The sequence below is a fragment of the Anguilla rostrata genome, chromosome 11 (assembly GCF_018555375.3).
Source record: "Anguilla rostrata isolate EN2019 chromosome 11, ASM1855537v3, whole genome shotgun sequence".
Taxonomy (NCBI): domain Eukaryota; kingdom Metazoa; phylum Chordata; class Actinopteri; order Anguilliformes; family Anguillidae; genus Anguilla; species Anguilla rostrata.
Window position 1 is genome coordinate 15,668,191 of NC_057943.1, and position 23,515 is coordinate 15,691,705.

Here is a 23,515-nt window from a genome sequence, read left to right on the forward strand (position 1 = left end):
CCCTTTCCTTCCCTTTGACCACCCTGACTCATGGCAACACTAGGATGCCTTGGTGGCGTGCCTTGCATGGGAGAGTGCCAGTGAGTACATATTTACCCATCTTCCAGTGTTGGGAGATCACAGCCTCACACCAGCCACTTTCCCTGGCGCACTGCCCCCACTGCCCACTCACCAGAGCTGCTCACCTCCCCTCCCTTCATAGATTATCTCATGGAGGGGAAAGACCCCTTCTGTTCTTCAGATGCCCTGAGATATCCATTTTTTTCTGTCAATAGTGCTTATGGAAATTGGATATGAAATAAATGTACCAATAGACTGAACCCCCTAATACATAGCTTAGTCTAATGGTATTCCTTAACAGGGTAGATCTGAAGTGATTACACAAGCATGCTACAGCATTTATGAAGCAATATGCATTTACATAGCAGTAAGTTGTTTATGCATACGATTTGTGAAATGGTACAGTGATGATGTCGTCCATTTTATATTCATGAATCTGTTTCTGGGAGGCCATTCTGGAGATGGTGCCACGCATTAAGTGGATGAATATTGATTTAAAAACAAACACAGACTTGAAAAAATGCATTATTTAAAAAGGCACGGGCGCAGACGGATGATGGAGCAAAGGAAAACGCAGGTCATGTTTTATGATTTAATAAGACACAGTTAATGGTTGTCACTACTTTGAGGAAAATCTCCTTTAATTGGTTGAGAGAGTATGTAACACCTGATTACTGCTTTCATCTGGGGCTCCACAGTCTGCGCCTCTTCTAAACCGCTGGCTAATGACTTACGGGGTTGGTAATTGAAGTATGCCGTAAAGGGGATGCAGAACAAATCAGCTAATGGATTTTTTTTTTCTTTTTGCCACTGCTTTTTCAAAATTGTTTAAAGAACATCTAGTCACAGAGGTGGACTGTCTACAAACAGTCATAATTATTTGGGATGATGCTAGATACGTCAGTATAAATCAGGTTAGTATCTGCCTGACAGTTGCTCTGCAATAAACAGTTGTTCTAAATAATTAGTGACCCTTTTAATGTTGTTTTCTGAAACAAGTCAACCCATGAAAGTGTTTTCCTGGAAGTTCTAAGCATTTATCAGGCTTATTGTACATAGAAAACATCTACATTATGTGTTGTCCATCAGTGCATCAAGGTCTAAATTAAGATTTACTTTTTAAAAATATTTATTGCTAATTTTATAAGGAAGGAAAATAAGGTTTATGAGTGTCTCCTAAATACCAGGACCAATGAGTCTTCTGTCCCCTCTGGAGGACAGGCCATTGGCCATTCCTCTCAGTGACCTTTACCCTCTGGGCCAGGTCTGTCTCATGGTGTCATGCAGACAAGCATAATTTTCTTAATTGACAACAGTAAACAGGAAGAATAGTATGCAAAAGGAAAATAGAGAAAGTTTTTTTTCTCTTCCTTTCAAAAATAGTAATGGAACAGAGAACCCTTCCATCTATAAATGTTTTTGAGAGTGGCATACTGTGGTACAGTGTATCATGTTCCTGTCACATCTTCTACATTGGTGTTGCCATTACAAACAGTGAATTAACCATACGATACCACTTTGTTGCAAGCTAAATGAAGTGAAGTGGCGCTTTCCCAAAATGCACTGCTTGAGTATTCGTAACTGTGACCTCATTAGCACATTTGGAATGCAAAAAGAGAAGTTGGCGCTTTTCAGTTTTTAATTGAACCTTGCAGTTTGAGGTGAATATAAGATTATTTCTAATGGAAACTTTTGCATAAGGCAATTTTGCCATTCTCTTTTTTTACCTACATTCAGTGGATCATTTGTAATGTTCAGCTGTCCAGCTGCTGAAACAGTGCTATTTCCTTACCGAGCTGGATAAAGAACCTGGAACAGTGATGGATTTTCATCCTTATCCATGGGCTGCATTTTAAAATATTTGCACTACCCAAGCAAGGGCAGGTTGTGAAAATTGCATTTCTGAAGTTGAAGAAGGTGGAGTTGGATGGAAAAAAGGTGCTGATGATCCTCATTATAGTGTCACCAAAAGCATGTAGTGGAATTCCCCGATAGTTTAACAGTACCTGAATTTATTTTGATGCTTTTCTCCCCGTACTCATGGCACAAATCTCTTCCTATGGAGCTTTACGGTATACCATTTGTAAGCAATAATCAAGATGCCGTCTTTATTTTCCTTCCCACTTATCCCTGCAAGCTTCTCACCAGTCATTCTGGGTTGGAGATATCTGCTGAGGAGAAGGCAGTGGTACTCATGGATTATGCATTGTCACACGGTTCGGTGCACCGATGAAGGCGAAAACAGAAAGGCAATGGCAGCTATAAACTTCCAGAAAGTGACGTGCAACCTCATTTACAATGGAGTTTCCAGGCCATCATCTGCTGGAACCCTCTGAAATAATCTCTAAAGAGGAGCGGGATAAAGAGAGAGATAAGGGGATCCCGGTTCTGAGCTGCAATCTTCTGCTTTCTGAATGAACTGGTGCTCTGAAGCGTGCAATCCCCATCTCTCAATATCCACAGCCAGAGCAGGGAGGAGAGATAGTGTCTATGCTCCAGAGTTGAGGGGGAATTTCAAAGGTAGATATTTTGGGATTCATGGAACAATACTTGAAGGGGAATGAGCCTTGGCTCAAATGAGTATTGCGAAAGCAGCGCAAGTTGTTTTTCTGCGGGTCCAGAGGGCCAAAGGGGTCATTGTGAAACCAGATGAACTCTGGTGCATCCATCTATGATTTTCTCTGTAGCTGGCAAATGTATTTGTACTATAGGTGTAAAATGGATGAAGTTCAACCACTGTCTCCAATGATTGCTAAGATGTGAGAAATTGAAATAGTAAGTGCAGTGTAGTATTTATTTTGTGCAGCTGAAGGCTAAAATGCAAAATATTGTAATCCTTACATTTCTAACTCTAACCGAACTAAACTCATCTTCTTCTACATTTTTAAAGATATACAGCACACGCCACAGTTTGTAACACGTTTTGTCAGACGATGACATGCAGTGCTGTTTAGCATGTATTGATATCGTTTTTTTTGAGTTTTTAAACTTTTCATCAATAAATTCGATTTGAGGCTTTAGCTTAGAACAGATATTCGAGATAAACAAATGTGTGCTACTAATTAATATTACAAAAGACAACATCTGCAGAGGTGCTTGCTAGCTAATGTTACAAATAGTCAAGAATTTAATTACGCTATTTATTTATTTATTTATTTTGTTGTTAGCAACACCAGTTATTACAGGCCAGCAGTGAATGAAATACAACCAACGCACCACACGTGGCAGGCGAACAACAGCTGCAGCTGCCTCCCTGACAGAATGAGCACAGCCACCGCTGTCTGCCCCATGCCTCTTGTTTCCCGTCTCATGTCATCGGTGCTTTGTGTATCTCTCTCATCGGGGGCTGTTGTGGAAACAGAGCGCGGCTCGGAGCAGGACGATGGCTCCCAGAAGCCCGCGTGTTTGAGAGGCCTTTATCACACACCTCTCAGGCAGCCCTTCACAAACAGTGGTGGACGCGGGGGAGGCACTCTTTGAATCTCCCCAGGAGGGGTTTGAGCGTTTGTGAACTCCTGCGGTGGTGTAAAAGCGTACCTTGGGTAGTGGTAACATCAGGTGTCAAGAAGTGAAGACTGGGGGAACAAGCTTGAGGAAAGGTCTTGCTGTGGATCCCAGTGATCGAATTGAGTCTGTTATGCAAGTTTTCACTTACCCTGTCTTCCTTTCTTCTCTTGTGCAGATTTATAATGAGAAAAAGGGCCAGTTCGAGGTCGTGAAGAACTCCCCCATGGAGCTTGTGGCGAAGGTGGCGGGAGATATTCAGGGTTTGCTGATGAGTAAGCGGAAGGCTCTTGAGGTAAGGAGACAAGTATTGTTCTCTTGCATTGGTCTGGGATGGGAAGCGAAGGGAGTGAACTGGAGGGGGAAGTGGGGGGGGGATTTCTGGGAGGTACTGAAATGTACTACATGGTGGAAGATTCCCGAGTTTTAATGGGAAGGAAAGTACCTGGGACTCGAGTTTCATGTTGTTGCTGTGGAAAATGTAGAGAAGTCCAAAAAAGCCTAGCTTTTTTCTCTAAAAGAGAAAAAATTAAAGTATAAAAATGTACTTTCAGACACCCCCTCCTCATTCCTGGACCTCTTCCATCTTTAATTACACCCCACCAGCTGGGTGTTCCACACCTGATAAATACAAATCCAAGGCTTATCATTATGTTAAGCAGCGTGATCGATTCGCTGTCTGATCTAATCTGAAAAGATTGGATTTCTAAAAACATATTATCAAAACCCTATGTGGTTTATTAACTTGTTTAACAAAGCAGTTAATAAGTTTGCCTAGCTTAAAATTGCTGTATATTAACTTCCCAGGACATTTATGTTAAAAGTCTTTTTGAACCAGCGAAATCACACTTTTGATGTTCAGAATAATATCTTTGATTAATAGTTTTATTCATTATTCTATTTATGTAAATGATGTCTCATGTTCCTACAGAAGGGTACTTTTCTACTTACCCTATCTGAGTTTGTCTAAAGCAGTAGTAACCAAACAGGTTCCTGGAGATCTACTGTCCTGTAGATTGTCCGCAGTTTCTGCTGGTTTTTGAGGTGTTCTTGGCATAAGTATTTCATTGAAGTCATTGATTGGCTAAGTAATCCACACACCTTGTTCTCAAGGTGTTAATTGGCAGTTGATTGAAAGGAAATCACAAAAACCAGCCGACACTGCGGCCCCCTTGGGATTCATTTTGACACGCCATGAGCTAGAGATCTTGTTGAGCTGCTAATTAGTAGAATCAGGTGTACCAAATTAGGGTTGAAATGAAAACCTACAGGATAGTAAGTCTCCAGGAGCAGCCATGGGCAAAGGAGTTTGTAAAGACAACACTACCACAAAAGGCAACAGTAATGGGAAACTGAGGAAGCTAAAGTAAGTGTATTTAGTTGGAGCTTATTTATATCCTAGAAAAACTCCTTGTCTTTCAGTGATTAGCTGTGAATTATTTGCAGATGTATATTCCCAGTTTAAGTGCACTGATGTTTTTGTTCATTGTTCTAGTTAATTTTCCAGAACTAGAATGATCAAGTTGTGTAAACTAAAAGACACATTGAGCTACTGAACACACTTATAGAATTATAGAGAGGTACAATGGTGGTGTAGGTATCAAGCTTCTTTAATCACTTAATTCTGAACATACGCATCAAAAGCAACATAGTATGCCAAGCTCATGAACGAATTAGCACCTACTGAAAGCTCTGAGATACTGAACTCATGTATCAGCTGCTGAGATTTTAAAGGCAATGCTATGTATGTAAAAGCTAATGAATGTAAAAAAACAAAACAAAAAAAAATCAACACCAAGCCATTTTACACAGTGTGCACACTGAACTGCTGAACACATTCAACCACTGAACCCTGTGAACACTGAGCAGTCGCTGGGCCTCACTGTGGACCACAGTACCCCCTCTGCCTCTCTCCATGCTCCATTTCACTGGCCTAACGTGGGGAGCCGTCCTCTGATGCCAGTCCTATTTGTGTTTGCCTTGATTGATGACAGTCTTTATTGTTGTGGCAAGATGTAATTAGAATGTGTTTGGATAATGTGACCGGCAACGGGTGTTGTGTGTTTTCTCTCCCCCTTTTTTCTAAAGAGGTCAGCAGTCAGGGGCATCAGTCACTGCTTACCGCATTGTCCCCCATTACCAGAGCCTGATGCCCGCCCTGCACATAGCTGTACCTTAAGACAGGGCATATACCCAGAATCCCGTGGGGAGGGGGCTGTTTGGGGCGACGTGCTGGACTGAGGGAGATAGGATTGTGTTGCGCTTTTTCGGGTGCGGGCGGGCGGGCATGCAGCTCCCGCCTGCTGCGTCTCACCCGCTCCAGTCACTCATTAGCGCCGAGGATGGAGTGCCCCCGATGAGAATGCGACACTAATCAATCTCCTCTTTCAAACGTGCTGGTACCCTTTCTGAGGACCAGAGAGCTGTACCTGAAGGGCCAGCAGCTCCTGAACAGCACACCAAAGGGCCTGAGAGAGAGAGAGAGAGAGAGAGAGAGAGAGAGAGAGAGAGAGAGAAATGGAGATATGTGGGGCTTGAAAGCTGGGAGAAGTCTTTTGGCACTGGAGCACTGAGAGGAAATTTTGGGGATTCAGAGGCTGCGCCCCTCCCTGGATGTCCCTCTATTCCCTTCCCACAGCCTAGCCATGTCTGCATGCGAGCAGATACCCTTAAAGTGACAGGGCCAGCTATTCTGGGCATCCCCTGCAGGCGTAGACTGCTGGCTGTATTTCTGCGGATGCGCCATGTTTGGGTTGAAAAAGGACTGGGCCTTCACTGGGGGAGCACTGAGGACAACAAACACTCGATGACAACTAACCCCCCATTGCTCCCCTGTGCCTCCACCCCCTATTATCAAAAAACCCAGTTTCCTCACATCCCATTTACACCACAATTATGTATTTGCCAAGAATAATCAAAATGAGCCAAAATGAAAAAAATAACAAAAATGTTAAAATGCAGGGATGTCCCCCTGAGGCACCTGGTTTCACTTCTGAAAATTAGCAAAGGAAATGAAATAATGAAATTCATACATTTAAAATGAGGGAGGACAGCGGGATGGAGAAGTGCCAACCTGTCATAACCAGGAGCTGTCAGGAGCCGTGGATCTGTTCTTGCTCTACCACTGCACGATTCAGAAATTTTCCATATAAATAATGGGAAAAGGGGAATGTATATGAACTCTGAAAAGCTCCCAGAGCTACATGCTGTAGATTTGATACATTTATTTGTGTCTCGCAGAGCGTGCATTATTTAATGTAGTCATGCCTGATTTTTTTTCTGAAGAAGTAAAGGTTTGAGGGCGCAAAAACTAGCTCACACGCATGCACACTCATACGCACACACAGAAGGATGGTGGCTCGGCTAGTGTTGTGGCAAATGCACAGGTTTTGTGTTTACGGGTGTTTGAAAGAGACAAGTAGCCATGAGTTTCAGCAGAACAGAGTCTAATTCCCCGCCAGCTCAACACAGCACAGGAGACCAAAAGGGACAGACTGAAAGGAGAATAAGCTTAGGCAGAAGTAGGACAGGATGGCAACAGGAGATATGGTTGTGACAGTGTGTATTTACAGCACCGTACTGTATGTAAAAAGCATTTGATTGGGAAGGGACTTTATGCTTTGATCCATAAAGATTTTCAGGTTTAGATCTCCTCTGGATTTACTAGAAGTTTCATTATCAGAATTTATGCTCCAAAGGGAGTAGTATGAATAGTTTTTAAATCTTTACAATGATTTTACTCTGAGGACTTCATATCCGAACCCATATCTGAGGATTCTGCAACCTAAATCTTTTTTTTTTTAATGGATAAAAATAGCCTATATCTACAGAACGTGCACTATATGACACTAAAAGGATCTGGACACCCCTTGGTCTGGGGGTGTTTTTCATGGTTTGGGCTAGGCCCCTTAGTTCTGGTGGAGGCTAAACTTAATGCTACATCATACAATCACACCTAGACAGTTCTGTGCTTCCCCAATGGTTTGGGGTAGACCCTTTCCTGTTTCAGCATGACAGTGCCCCTGTACACACAGCAAGGTCCATATAGCAATTGTCTTTTCGAGAACGGTGTGGAAGAACTTGACTGACCTGCACCAAACCCAAACCTCAACCCCATCCAACACCTTTGGGATCAATTTGAAAGCCAACTACAAGCCAGGCCTAATTTCCCTATCAGTACCTGATCTCACTAATGCTCTTTTGGCTGAATGTGCAATATATATATACTTGTGGCTAGTATAAAGCCTTGGCAAAAGAGTAGGGATTTTTTATAGCAACAAAGGGTGGACCAACTCCATATTAATGTTGGATGTCAGGTGTCCACATGCTTTTGGCCATGTAGTGTATATGGGTCATGTGTAAACCTGTGTAAGGCCTCCCAGTTTGGAATTTACATTTTTGAATCGCACAAGATGTAAGCTGAGGTCTGCATTGTAACACGATAGCAATTTTCTTTAGTCTGAGAATGGATATTTAAATACTGAATGGATTGCCACACTTCACCTTTATTTTCAAGAGCAGGAATAAATGTACTGTTTTTGTTAGTGTGTTCAATAGCTAAGCTGAAGTACAATTATTAAAAAGAGGTTAAAACAACACATTTTTGATAATATTTTGGTACTTAGCTCTGCTTTTGGTTACTTGAGTTATTTTACCAACAGTCATTTTGTCATTTTGTAAATAAGCCAGTCCTTGGTTTAAACCCAGCCTTTCTTTTAGTTCCTCAACTCAGCATCTCCCAGTCAGGGTCAAAGTCTTCAATTGCTTCTGAGTGCAGTGTTTATGAATGCTGAGAAGATGGATAGTTTACAGTTTCGGTTTTGTTTGTTTTATTTTAAACAGATTGACTGTATGTATGAATTCATGAGCATAATAATGAAGGACTTGTAATGTAATATCTAGAATACTAAAGTCTGTAATAATCAAGCCAGTAAAATGTAGATCTCTATCTAGTATCGTATCTCCAGCGTGCGTGGTGATGTTTTACTGCCCCAGAATCGGGTATGTGGGACAGAAGCTACTCTACGCTCTGCCGTTGTCTAATATAAAAATATGGGAGAGTTACTGAGTTTATGTATAGCTTTACTGCTGCAGTTTTTCATGTTGATTCATTGAAGATTAATTTTGAACACCCCATTGTTAATAATCCATGACTGTATTTCTGCCATTACAGAGGCAGTGATAGCAAAGGCAGCGAATACTGGGACTATGCACAGCCAGAGCAAAAATACAACTGCGTTTTAAAGAAGACTTCAGGAACTACTCAGATAAATACTCAGATACATAAGCTTTTTTCTGGGTAATCCGAGTATGTATATCATACCTTCCTGTGACCTCTCTTACCCAATGTAAGTGGCTCTGAGCCCTTAGGGGAGAATGTCTGTTCTCACAATAGTCTGCCACAGAGTCACACAACTGTTAGGAGCAGAAAAATGTGTATATATGTGCGTATGTTTGTGTGTATACATGTGTGACATATATATGTGGGCAATGAAGCATGTATGTGTACGTGTGTGCGTTCTTGTGGGACTGTGTGTCTGTGCATGCGCGCAACTTTGACAATGCAGAATACCGAGTCTGATGGTGTGCTTTCTTCCCTGTCGCTTCGTTTCACAGCTGCCAGATAAAGACCCAGAGTCAAAGCATAAAGATACCAAAAATTCAATAAGTCATCTGCAATCCAACATCAATGTGTCTCTTAAAGAGCAGCCAAAGATTTTCTTTGAATGGAGAAAAAATAATAATCCCAGGGAACACACGTTTATCAGTCAGATTCACTCCAAAAGATACCATCAAAACTCCGAAACTCAATTTGAAATATTGTTAAAGATCAAATTGTGTTAGCATGACTGTAAACAATGTTTTCCTGCACTATATATTGGATGTTCGGGTTTTTGGGAGTGAAGCAGTAGTAAAAAATAAAAATAAAAAACTTATTGAGGTTATTTACTTCTTTAAAGTTTTCACTACTATCTCTGTATCTTGACCAGAAGTGGGGTTTCACTGGCTCTCGCTGCCTGCAGAGTTAATGTATCCTCACAGATTCAAATGGAAGTTCACTAAGATCTGAGTACATAAAGGACTGCCATCAAATACAGAGCATCTGACAAATACAATGTAATAATAATAACAATACATGTCTGTGTATATATTATGTTTGTTAAGCTCACGGTTATAGTGCATTTTCAGGAGTTCTTCCATGCTGGTTTAAACCTTCTGGACTTCTTTGGTATCATCTGGCCTCAAAAGAGCTCAGCGACAGAGAACTTTCATACCTGTGGAGTAACAACTGACTTTGTGCCAAGAAATTGTGAAAATTGTAGGTGCAGGTTTAATGCAGACCGATGGAGAGATTTACTGACCTTCTCAGGCCACTTTCCACATGGAGAAGGCATACAGTCTTCTGCACAGTGCACTCTGTGATCCACACAGATGTCTGTCTCAAATGAACACAGAGGGCTACCTGGTGTCTGTGATCTACAGTACACCAGTGTCAACCTAGCATTTGAAATCTTCTCCATGTCCTGCTTGGATATGTGACCAATTCCAATACCCAGTTTGCAATCTGCGTCAATGTCTTTCCCTTGTCAGTAATCTGCAATTTCTATTCCGCATCTGTGATCTGTAGTACACCACAGTCTGTGATCAGTATTGATGCCTAGCTTCTGTCTGTGACCTGCACTGATGTCTACCAGGCAGGCAAGACATGGAATTGTGTAGTTAGTTGTGAACATGAGCAGCATTTTACCTCTGGGCTTGTAGATTAAAATGAGTCTATTCAGCTAACCCCCCTGTGCCTCTTTGTGCGATGCATGTGATTTTCCTTTGTGTTTGTGTGTGTGTACGTTTGTGTTTGCATGTGTGTGTCCACAGAGAGCTTAATAGTGCTAGTGGCACCTTTTCACAATGTTGTGTGCTTGATGCTGCTGAAGACTGGGCCTGACTGTGAAGCATGTTGGTAAATGGTAAATGGACTGCATTTATATAGCGCTTTTATCCAAAGCGCTTTACAATTGATGCCTCTCATTCACCAGAGCAGTTAAGGGTTAGGTGTCTTGCTCAGGGACACTTCGTCACGCCCAGGGCGGGGATCGAACCAGAAATCCAGCAATGTTGTGTCGCATAAACAGAAAGCTGCCAGGATGCACTGGTTTGAACCACTGCAAAAGACTGCAATAGTCTGTCAGTCACCAGGATATCTGTTGATATTCGTGTTGTGGGATAATTTGTCAAATGAAAGCCAGAAGGGTCAAATCTTGAAGCTACCATCTGGAATCCTGAATGAAAATAAGAAGAGGCCTGACATGTGGACAATAGTTTTCTGTTATATGGTGTTTGTACGCAGTTGGAATCTATTTGGATTTGCTTGGCAAGATCATTTTTAGAAATTCTGATATCTTTATGTTTCCCTTCTGAAGTCCAGTGTTTAATGTCTGGGATTTTCTATGTTTTACTGAGTATATATGATTGGATGCGTAGTGTGACTGTGAGATTTGGTGCCATCTCAATGGAAAGACAGTGGCTGACATTTAATTAGGTACAGAGGACAAACGGACCTCAACTCTATCTCCTGGGAACGTGATTATGCACAATGTGCTTTCCTCCAGTTTGTTCCCAGATGGGCAGCATTCTCATGACTGGTCATTTATGGAAAGGTTTTCGTGCAATTTTCATGTGGGACTGGATGACGACAGGGATATCGAGAGAGTTGTGTTCTGGGTTTTATGTCCTGCCCCCCCCCCCCCTCGGGAACAACTGTTAGTCCATCTGGTTGTTATTGCTCCATTACCAGTGTTATATCTCTGAGGATAAAAAAATCCAGCCACACTTGGAGTTGTAGGGAGGAAAGGAGTCATTTTTTTTGGGGGGTGCCAGTGGCTCTACAGGAACAGGTTGCTCGTTTGCTTGCACTGACTGACATCGTATTTGTACTGCTGAACATTAGCGTCAGCAAGATTTCAGAGGCTTCAGGCATGCCCCCTGAATTTGTCACTCACAGGGATGTCATTTTGTTTATAAAAAGGTTTCAGTCCGAGCTATTTAAAATCTAAATTTATAGGACATTAACACAGTCTGTGATGCTGAATTTCTTTTGAAATTGAAAAGAAAATAACATTTTTTAAGGGTTGTGTTTTAATAATTTAATTAATAAGTACAATCAGCCAGTTATCTTTAATCATTGCAGTTGTATTTCTAAATGAAAAGACAATGGCTGACATTTTATGTACTCAATAACAAATGGTTTAGGCAAGTCATGACAACCAGCTATTGCCAGGTCGGTTGTACATTCACTGAAGCCAAAGAAAGCCTTTGGACAGAAACAAATTCTTGATCGTGATCAGAGAATTAGCATTTAATTTATCTGCAGTTCTCCTCCTATGATGCTGGGCGGTAAGGTTTATGTTGAAATATATTTTCTTACTAACTGCTTCTGGTAGCAGTAGCCCAGGGGAGCACTATAGCTGAAGTCGTCACCCAACTCAAAGTGCTTATCTAAGTTTAACCAGCACACAGTGGCTCTTGTTAACCCTTATGTTGGATGGACAGCCTAGCAGGGCCTCTGGGCTGCGTAAACTTCTGCCATTCTCAAATGGGGATGAAAAGTTTGGGAAAGTTGAAAAGTCAAATAAAGCAGTTAATTTTTTGATTGGAAAGAAAAAACTTTTTTTTTTTGCAATCCTGGTTCATGGCTTTCCATGAACCAGGATTGTGATGCTACACTTTTAGGATGTGTACACAGATACTGTCTATTTGCCAGTAGGGGGCCCATCTTCATGGTGTTCCTGGCTGCCTTGGTTTGTGAATGGGCTGGCAGAAGGAGACCCCAGGGCAGTTTTCATAGTGGGCTCTATTTGATTTGCCGTGCCTCTTCACATTACCCGGCTTTGAGGGGGATTGACAGGGTTCAAGACTTCCGCCTTCAGAAAGTTAACAGATAATTAGCTGCAGATTCCATTAAAATGTCATTCTTTCTGTACCATGGAGCCTGAGTGGACTGCCATTGCTGCATTTATCTGAAGCTGCTGTCCTGACTTTATAAAATGCGCCCTCTGGCTTGTGTGTCCCAAACAAGAGGGGGCATTGTGACATCACTTGTTGGAGCTACACCAGCTTTCCTGAGTAGCAATGGTTTTTGGGTATAGTCAGACAACCCTCTGACTCTGAAACTTCAAAACCTCTCCGATTCTTTGAAACTTGGGATTACCATTCACTTGTGAGTGTATTGAAACAACATATTTCTCACTGCTTAGGCAAGCTGGATTCTACTAATGTGGCAGCTTATTGATTTCAGGACCGGGCAGACTTTCTCAACTTGCTTGTTCGGTAACAGAAACAGAACAAAAACCTAACCTGAGTTGTTTCAGTCTCACACTATTTTTTTTAATTGATCTTATTTTTTGACCTTCAGTTTCATAACCATGTCCTCTGAAGAAATTAAAATCGAAATTTTTATTAAATTATTTTTTTTCAATAATAATAATACATTTGGAATCCAACGTGAGGTTCAGCGAGTCCAATTCCCACCCTAGGAATGGCAAACCGCAGCCATGTTTATGTACGAACCCCACTGCCGATTTGGGAGATTGTAGATTGCTGAGATGCTTGCAGTAAGATACTTGTAGTATTTTCTGTGGATACTGTGTTTGCTTGCCTGGGACTGGTCTCAAACATCCTGTCATTGACTGGGTATTCTCACAGCTGCTTAATTAAAGTCTGTCATCGTTTCACTGGCAGTTTATCTTGCAAAAAAGAAAAAAATAATTAAACATGGGCCTTTAATTGCACAAAGACAATCCTCCCTGGCTCTGAACTTTGATGACCCTAAACTTAAGTTGCATGTTGAATTGCATTGTAGTGTATCGGTGATTTACAAATAACAACAAATCTAGTATATAAAAACAGCTTGTAACTCTGTAATCCAACTCTATCCTGGCATCACCTCTGTCCCCTTCAGAACATTTTTCACATCCTAATCTATGAGACACATTGTTGTGTAAGAGACCACAAAAATGAATCAGAATTAAAAGAAAGTGCCATTAGATATTTTCATTTATTTTGTTTTCTTTCACACAAGTGCACTCTTTCTTGGGTTTTGGCCTGCTCTTGTGGGATTCGGAATAAATTATCAAATTTGCTCAGTATGACTTGTTGTGTAATCCCGAACATGCGGCACTTTCTCGCACTCTGTTAGCTCTGGATTTTAATGAGTGCCAACAGCAGACATGGCAAACATTAATGAATTCAGTCTTAAACAAACTGTCCTTTTTTCTGCTGCTGCACAGTAGGAGGCTCCAACAAGGCAATGACCAATCTGCTGGGAACTGGAGTGTGGTTTCATTGTGAAGTCCCCAGGCTATGGAAATGCTGTGGAGATGGAAGAGCTGATCGGATGAAAGAGAGAGTAAAAAAGGGGGAAGTAGGATGAGGCTTAGGGAAGGGTAGAGAGAAAGACATAGAGAGAGAAAGATGGGTAATTTGGGGCTTGATGGCAGGGAATCTTCACAACCCACCTGCAGAGGTGATCACTGTCCCTAATATGTGCGAGCTTGATTGAACTGAACACCATGTACTTTTAACATCCGCATGGCAGACAGCCCCTCCGCATGGGTTTCTGAGCTTGCTGTAGGCCGAAGCAGGGAGGTACTGTAAGCGCATGAACAGAGAGTATTATGTGGGCCCCCACGTGTGGTGTACTTTCCATAACCTGGCAATCCTTCCCTTAAGTGCCTCGTCCCTGTACACTCTGTGCCAGGTCATGCAAATTCAGCCCCATTTCATTTTCATTTTTCACCTAATTGCAAAGCATCAGCATCCTTCAAAAAGTTATGGGCTGAGTGTTCATTTGGCATGTGGAGATAATGAATGTAGCAGTAAGATAAGCTGTGTTTTTTATTTTATTTTGCAAGTTGGAAGGAACGTGATTGAGTTCAGGAGGATATGGGTTGACAGTCCTGAAAAAAATACAACGCTTTAGGTAGCTGTTTGGTTGGGGCAGCGAGCCACTGCTCAAGAGTGGACCTAACCATTTCTGTATGAGAAAATTCAACGTCTGTTCTCCAAACACAAAGAGGCCATGAGGTTAGGGAGGGGTAGGAGCAGGCACGTAGGTGCGGGGGAGATGGGGTGGGGGGTTGTTGTTGATGAAGATCTTTTCCGACTCCTCAGTCATAATAATTGTGATGTCTGACACAAGACGGGGGCTTGGCTGGGCATTGTGCTTCGGCTGCAGAACTGTGCTTGACAACATGAATAAAACTTAACTGGTGTAATCATTTCTCCTTCTTGTCTGCCATCCAAATCATGTTCCCGGCGACACTGATGAAACAGCATTTCGGGGCTGTTTGCGTACGTGCCTGCTGGGGGTGGCAGGTGGGCGGGGCAAGGGTGGCTGTACGTGTCTTGCCTCCTTCTTTTGGGCGGGGGGGGGTGGATTTGCAATTTGCATTTATGTCTTCCGGAGCAATGACTGTGAAGGTGGCCAGGCATTTCTGCTGTCACATGTCGTACAGCAGGTTAAGGGGTCTTCATCTCAGGTAGTTCGGTGTGTTGTCCTGTCAGTCTCTGACAGAATCTACATCGCGTCTCTGAACGATTGAGGTGATGCAAAGCTGCCCAGAGCACATTCCTGTGTGACTTTTTTCTGAATGATGTAGCAAAGGTCCATATTCAGGCCAATCTTTAAAATGATGTTCTGCTGAAGTGTAGAATCCACAACTGGCATTCTAAAAGTTTTGAACTTAGGTGGCCAAACCAGAATCTCAGCAATAACTTGCAGCCCAAAATATGAACATTTCCACATAACAATAGGACGCTATGTACTTTAAAATTAAAACTGTTTTCTCAAATTCCTCATTACTGAAGACTGCATGTGATTACAGAATGACTTTGTACAGTCAATTATGTTTGTGAACACAACAGTGCTGTCAGCCACTTAGTGCGCTATCACATATTTAAAAAAAACACAATGAGTTGTATAGCGTTTTCTTATGTATTGAAATAAATTTTCCCCATTTACATCACTTTTTAATTAATTTTATGAGCCTAAAAAAGGGCTTGGTACTCTAATATCAGCCCCTGGGCCGTAGACTGGGTGTTGATCTAGGCTACACATTTCTGTGGCCCTCACCAACTGCAGGTTGGCTCAGTGGAGCCCAGGTCAGTGATCTCAATTCTAATGGTGTGTTCACGCCAAACGCGAATTGAATTTTTCGCGCAGGGCGATTACATACAAAGTCAATGCAAAGACGCGAATAGGGCGACGCGAACACGCGTCCGCGCAAGTTGAAAATTTTGAACTTGAGCGAATATTTCGCTTGATGATGTGTCGCGAAAGCCTATCAGCGTTATTCTCCTGACGTCACTGACATCCTGAAGTTGAATCACAAAATGGAGGAAACAATTATCGTTGCTGTCTGCAGTCAACCGGAGCTGTATGACACCACCATACATGCTTGAACCCAGACATGATGGCGTTTGGTTTTCCGACGTATCAAGGACTTCCACAATAGGTACAAGGCAGCAATGGTGGTTACTTCGGTTATGGTTGATAACGGAATAAAATGGCGGGAAGAAACGTTGTTGCCATTTACATGACGTGAATATTCGCGGAGCGCGAATGATCACAAATGACCCTGCGGTCAAACTCGCGCGAGTAACGCAAGGCGAAAATTTGCTTCGCGTTTGGTGTGAACACACCATTAGACCATTTACAGCATCTCTGCTTTACCACAGAAAGGCTCACATTCTGCAGCGAGAGCACCTGGAATAAAGGAGGGGCACTGCTGTTGTTTGTTTTTAATAAGGTACTTGTAAGATGGAAGGTGCATGCGGGGAAACAATTGTGAAGCAATAAATAATGCAAATGTGGCACAGGGAGGGTTCTCTCACTTAGTGTTTTCCATTAATGTTTGAAAGCAAACACTGTCACTGTCACGCTCAGCCAAAATGATGGATCCGCTTCAGAGAAATGAGAATCTCATCAGCAGTAAGGATGTCAGATGAGGAGACCTCTGGCTTTTGGATTTAATGGACAGATGACTGATCCCAGTTCAGTGTGCTGCTGAGGTTGTGACTGTCTCTCCCTGTTTGAGCTGAAGCAATGGCACCTAGCTGCAGGGCTCAAGCAAGTCATGCCATTTTTATATTTCCATGGATTTCCTAGTTCTGTGCATACACTGTGCCTGTGGAGGTTACCAGCTGAGATAACATCTCCCATGTGTTAGACTGCCTCACACACTCAACCATGAAGCCTGAAGAAAATTAGTTTAGCTCTTGTTTCATTTAAGATCTGTACACTGAAACAAATATAAAACTGACTGATGTCACCTTAAAATGTGCTGTTTATACTAGCTTTCAGCTAGTATATACAGCATTACCTGTATTTTAGCACTTGGATCTTGTTAAATTTGGTCTTAAATTTGTAGTTACAGATGTCATAGCATGTAGTTTAGCTTTTTTACTTTTTGGACAATACTTTAGTTATAGAGGATGTTCAGGTACGGTAGTATGAATGAACGTGCGTTTGAAGCATAAAACTATGAACATTATCACTAGGCAAGATACCAAAGGGTGGGGGGGGGGGTGTTGGTGGCTCTGGGTGGCTCTGGGAGAGAAGCGGGAGGAATCCCAGCGCAGTGCAGCCCACTCGTTGTCTGCTGGAGATAAGTGCTCTGCTGGGACCCGGGGAGCCGTGAGCTTCAGGAGCCAAGCAGGCCAGGGCTGTGAGGGGGGCAGGGACTGTACTCTGCCCCCCCCCCCAGCATCACTCTTGCCCTGGTACACAGCCACCCTTTTACCCCTCCTTTAGTAACCCTTTCTATCACATCTACAGTTGTTTTTCAGTTAAAAATGAGGCTGACAGAAGGAAAGGAACTGTACGACAGGTTGGAAAGCAGATTCCAGGCAGAGAGGACTCCATTTATCAATGTCTGTGTTTTCGAACCGGCTATTCTTTCCCTTACTATCACCGCTATCTCTCTATCTTTCGCTATTTCATGTGGAGTTTGTTCCAAGGGGGATTTAAACCTGCAGAGGACTTCACAGTAATTTTATGTAGTGAGATGTAATGGCACATGATCAGCTGACGTGAGCAGCATTCAGTGACTATGATGCTGAGCTGTGGTGCAGGGGGCAGATAGTGTGGAGGCCATTTGTAATTGTTGATAGGGGAGGGGCTTCAGGAAGCCACTCCCTTTTCTTTCTGCCTGTCTATTCAGTGCCTCAGTATCTGGCCTCAAAGTCCTGCACGTGCCCAGTGAGGACGTTGTGTTTCAGCTCCACGTGAGCCAGCCGCAGCACCTGAAATCTCCCCGTCCCCCCTTTTCATTTTTCTCTCCCCATCACTCTCTCTCTTTCTCTCTCTCTCTCTCTCTCTCTCTCTCTCTCTGTCTGTCTTTCTGTCTCACACTCTTCCAGCTTTCCAAATCTCAGACAGCGCAAACAAACAGCCAGCGGGAGACAGATTCCTCCCGCTCGCGCAGAACAGCTTGCTGCCCGCGGAGCGTCAGAACGTTGTTTTTAGGCGCGCAGGAGCGCGCGGGGAGGCGAGGCCCGGCTGTGGCAGGCCCTTTTTTCTCGCTCGACGGTGGAGGCGGCGGAGGGACCGTGGAGTCCTGGGGGCCATGGGAAGGGAAGGGGGGCGGAGGGGGGGACGCAGCTCCCCCATTGCTGACAGATGCCAAGCTGCTGTTATTCTGACAGGCCGGGCGTCAGAGCCGCGATCGGGATAATTATTCCGCTCCGCCGCGAGACGCTCCCGCCCCATTCGCCCCGTCTAAAAAGAGCCGGTAGCCAGATGGCCGGCGCGGAATTACCTACGACGGCGGCGGCGGCGGCGGCAGACGGATCGCGGGTCTTCCTGCCGACAGAAGGAGGAAACGTGCCGCGCGCTGTCCCCAGGTCCTCCGCGGCGGGGTTAGAGGGGAGCCGGCCGTTAATCACGGTCGCTCTCGGAGGCCGCGCCGGCACCGCGCTCCTCGGCGACGACGCGCATTCGTTAGACGAATGAGCCCCGGCAGAGAGAGAACCCTGGGCCGACCTGTTTCCTTCACTCCTTTTAAAACATGAATACACTCGGCTCCTCTCAGTCAGTGCTGGGGTAAGGCACTTATGTGGAATACTTAATGGGTAAATTATTACATTGATTACCTAATGAACATCCGTTCAGGGAGGGGGGGGAGGGGGGTGAGGGTAACGGCTTGATTGTAACTAACGTCTCTTTAGACCCAATCACTATTAAGTGGTTAATGTGCATGGAGTTGTTTCTCTTTAATGGGCTAGTTTTACATATGGCACATCAGCAGAGCATTACTAACAGTCTTCTAGTCTCCTTGAAAAAGAATAGATTTCAGCATCTCAAATACATTTGTTAATTCTCAGAGCAGACACAATAAGCCTATGTCTTCTGTTTTTTATGTTTTATGAAAAATCTATTGCTCTCCAAAATGCTCCAGCATCTAGTTACAGTAACGTTATTTTTAAATGATAAAGGTAGTAATAAAGGTCTTACAGTGATATAAATATGAATTTACTGTGTGACTATTAAATGAGAAACAAGATGGAAACAATTTCCATCAAGCAGGCCCACAAAAAGCAGGGAATCCTTCTGTGGTCATGTTGCTACATCTGGTTTCTAGTGAAACAGCTGACCCCGGACACGCCTGTGCTAGTGCTGGGGGTCTGGGCAGAGACAGGGCACGCCCTGCTCCACTCGTTAGGCTGACCTCACTGTGTCTGGAGCTGAAATCCTTTCTGATGGGCCAGGGCACTGGAGCAGCCCACGTGATGTCCCCAGCCTTGCCAGAGGAAAGCAGCCCTTTCAGCTAATAAACCAGTCTCTCTCTCAGCCCAAATTAAACACTAATGGGGTCAAGTAATTAGTATACCAGTAGGGCGAACAGCTTTTTAAAGAACAGCCTTTCTATTTGAAAAATATAAAACTCTACTTCCCTTCTTCAAATCAAAGATAAATTATTCCAGAAAGGATCGGCTCAATGTCATTCTTTTCTTCATAAGTACACCCCCTCCCCCTTTAGTGGGGCTGTGGGTATTTTAATGCCTCTGATGCTATGGATAGTTGCTGATACGGTATGTCTGTGACGTGAGTTTTTTGTGACAGTGGCCTTGCTGTGTGTCTGAGATTATGTCACCTTGTCCTTATGCCTTCCACCAGCACAGGTGCCCCCCATTAATGTCCTCTTAAAGCCCCCTCCTTCCCCCACCCTCCCTCAAAAGCCTGTGTCCTAGAGATCTTTGAACCACCATTAGCGACCATCTGTTCGAACCTACAGCAAGGGCGGGATCACACTGCGCTCACACAGGCCTATGTGTGTGTGCTTATATAAGTTCTGTTTAACATCTCCACCAATGGGGCATGTCGCCCTGGTCTTACAGTAGAACACCCTGACTATGCCCTGACACTATGAACTGGTGTTTGAGTGGTGGCAAGTGTTCGCCTTGACACCAGGAAGGGGTGGGTTACCCAGCCAAGGCATAAAAAAAGTGAAAAATCTTTGCCTGGCCCACATTGTTCAGAATCAGAATAATGAATGGTGGTACTGTAATGACCCTGCAATGGATTGGCCTCCTGTCCAATGGGCCTAATTGTGCATTCACAACATAAATCTAAATAATGTATGACCCTGGGAAAGGTCTTCCATATTCCTGATGTTGAACAATAGGCTTTTTATTACTGGTTTTCAGGAGGAAATAGAAACATTTCTGAATTTATTCATTTGGTAATATTTTGTCAAGCTTTCCTTCTGCCCCAGATCATACAGTAATTGACCTTCAGATCAGCGATTGATCGATACATTTCCACGAGAGCGCTGCTTCGGGAAGCACTCGGCAAGAGCTGAATTCCAGGTGTTCCATTTTTATGAGTGACTCCTGAAATGCAGTTATTTTATGCACCCTGATGTGCATAATTCTTTGCTAAATGGACTGCTAGTGACAGCGAGAATGTAAGGCAGGAAGCGAGTCTGTTCGCTGTCTGTCTCATTGTTTTAGCTATTCTCCAAGGAGAAGAAAAAAATTCCTGAGATGCCAGCAGATTGTTTGCATGGCATCTGCTGCACCTATTCAACTGGTATACAAATTTAAACAAGGCTTTGGAAATGAATGTAAATTGCTACTTTGTGCAACCTTTTATGCATCTATCTCAGATCGATGCATAAAACATACATTCATGGCCTCCAATGTGCTATTGTGCATCTGCAGCAAGGGAGGAAAAAAAAAAACACTTCAATATTGGAATCACTTTACTTAAATGCCGAAGCTCAGAGCTTTTGAGAGTGGTGCTGTTTTTGTCTGCCTGTTGTCTTCTCTCCTAGAGGGTACAATTGAAAAAGATCATTTTGTATGAAGCATGCTTTTGAGAACATTTCACTTCGCAATCTAATAGGAAATTTGAAGTGCTTCTTTTCTGCTCGGCAAAAACAATGAAATAACTACTGATTCCTGGAATTGCCACGAACGCGCAGAAAGAGCGACGTGTCTGCCTCGAAACGAGGAGGAGAAAGGGGAAAATATACTCACAGGCAATCGGATGCCATATGGCACCATGATAGTGTGGGATATGTTTTAATTGTATTGGATGTAAAACCATCAGTACTTTAATTAAAAACATCTGCATGGGATTCTTGCTAGCACAGATATCTGTGCTGTGATCTGATAAGAAAAAATATTCAAAAGCCGTTTTCTCCTTCTCCTGCTCTGTGTGGTAATACATACAGTATGTGTCTCTGTGTATGTGTGTGAGTGTATGTGATTATGCTTTTTTATGACCAATTCTTTAATTTTTTTTTTTTTTCAAATAAGCGGGAAGCAGGAGCGTTGCTATAAAGTATTATAGTATGGATAATAATAATAATAATTTTTAAGTGTTTGTTTTGTTTGTGTGTTTGCACGAACATATGTGTTTTGTATTTATGTATAATGTTCACATTATGCCCTTGTGTGCCTTTAGCAGTATCATTGGAACAGCTGTCTGCGTGCGTGCGTGCGTGCGTGCGTGCGTGTGTGCGTGTGCGTGCATGCGTTCGTTTGTGCATGCATGCATTCGTGTGTGTGTGTGTGTGCTTGTGCATGCCTGCGTGTGAGTCTGCATGCATGTGTGTGTGTGTGTGCGTGCGTGTGTGTATGTATGCACGTGTGTGTGCGTGTGCGCACACTGACACTGATGCTCGCTCAGGCCTGACCGACTTTACAGTGACACTTAAGTAGTTTGCCAGCTGCTATTTGTTACTCTGTGCACTGTAAATGCAGTTTTGCTAAATTAATTAGACAGTCTCAACTTAAAAAGTCATTATCGCTCAGATAAAAAAAGGATAAAAAAAGAGTTTAATAGTTACTTTAAAAGTTAAAGACCAATGAATACTTAAACAGATTATGCTGAACTACTTAAATGGTTCAAGGCAATCTGTGTCCTTAAAAACTTTTAGTAAACGGAACCGTTTGTTTTACAGTGTATAATCTCTCTGAAAGATCTCTTCAAAAAACGAGAAGGTGCTTGTTTGATGTCTGTCTTTTCCTAGTAATTTATCTCTCTCTGTAAAGCAGTTTAGTCACCCCTAAGATGTAGGTGGGGTAAGATGTGGCAGACCCCCAGTGCAGGTTGCCCATTTTTGGCAGGGCACCGTAGCAAGGCCCCAGGTAGGAGCCTCAGAGTGTATGTGTGGAGGAGGGGAGGGAGGGAGCAGCACCTGGACCTAAACAGCCAGCCCAAGGAGCTCACTGGGGCCCGGATACAGCGTTAATGAGAGAGAACAGCGCACACGCTCATTACAATCACCTACGGACCCACAGCTGCATTGCGCAGTTCGTAAGATCCACATTCGCACAAAGCAATGGACATGGATCCAGCAAAGCTGGAATCCGTTCCTCACCACGGTCGGAATCTTTTGGGGGACAAACTAAAGAAATCCATGTTAAATCCTCCCCTGGTGTGATTCAAACCCTGATTAGAATCCAATCAGGTTAGGCAAATGTAATCCGTGTATGGGGAATGCGCTGATCTCCTATCTGATCTCCCCCTCAGGGCAGTAACGAGACGCAAATAGAATCCGGGAGTGCGCGCTCACTCAGACGGGCTTTTGGGTGAATGGATGGCTGGCTGAGGAACGGGGCCGTGGGTGACAGCGCGGGGCGGGGGAGTGAAGGAGCACGCTCCGTGAGCGCCGTGAAGGCTGCCTGTTTAAACGGCATTCTCTCACTGTCACTCTGTGGCCGAGTCCTGTCCTTATCCATCGCCGGGCAGATCCATCATAATGGCTTTGTTTATGGAGCCAAACAGACAAATATGCCCTCCGTATTGCTGCATCGGAATTACGTTAAGTGCAGCACGCTGTCAATCAAAGTCAAACGCGAGGTCAAAGTACAGAAATATGACACCAGGCAGGGCAGTTAAAACATTGACAAAGTGAATAATGCACACACTTATGGGAAGTGAATGTATGGCAGATTTAAAAAGTAGGGAACGTGTGAGAGTGTACAATTTTGTCAGGGCAGGCTGGTTGTGTATTCTGAACTAAAGAACATAATTCCTCAGATATCTAACATTCACCCTCCTTATATATGTGAAAAGCACCTTGTAAGGCGGTGTTTGTGTGTGTGTTTGTGTGATTTTGAAATTTGCATGGGTTTGTGTTTACAATATGTATGTGTGTGCATACTTATGAGTATGAGTCTTTATGTGTATGTACAGTGCATGCACATGCGTATATACCATGCATGTCTGTGTGCTTGCATGTTTGTTTTGTGTGTTTGTGTCTACATATGTGTATACGCACATGAGTATATGTTTGTGTGAATCCGTGAGTGTATACGTGTGTGTGTGTGTGTGTGTGTATGTGTGTATGGCTGCAGCGGTTTGAAAGGACTCCTGTCTCTGTTGAGTCTGCTGTGTCCTTGAGCCGGCGCCGGGTGTAGCCGAAACGAGCCTGGTGGCGTGTTC

General features: G+C 43.4%; 1 protein-coding gene and 1 long non-coding RNA gene across 5 annotated transcripts in view; both read left to right on the forward strand.

Moving 5' to 3' along the window:
• cacna2d2a (calcium channel, voltage-dependent, alpha 2/delta subunit 2a) overlaps positions 1-23,515 on the forward strand; it is a 235,593-nt gene that overhangs the window by 58,689 nt on the left and 153,389 nt on the right. For all 4 annotated transcript variants that reach the window (XM_064298221.1, XM_064298220.1, XM_064298223.1 and 1 more), the window contains exon 3: positions 3,743-3,859. In XM_064298221.1, the coding sequence (XP_064154291.1) occupies positions 3,743-3,859 (117 nt within the window). The remainder of the gene's footprint in view (positions 1-3,742; positions 3,860-23,515) is intronic.
• On the forward strand, positions 4,589-7,833 carry LOC135234077 (uncharacterized). The gene is made up of 2 exons (XR_010324017.1): positions 4,589-4,930; positions 5,653-7,833. It is a non-coding gene; the product is annotated as an uncharacterized LOC135234077 (long non-coding RNA).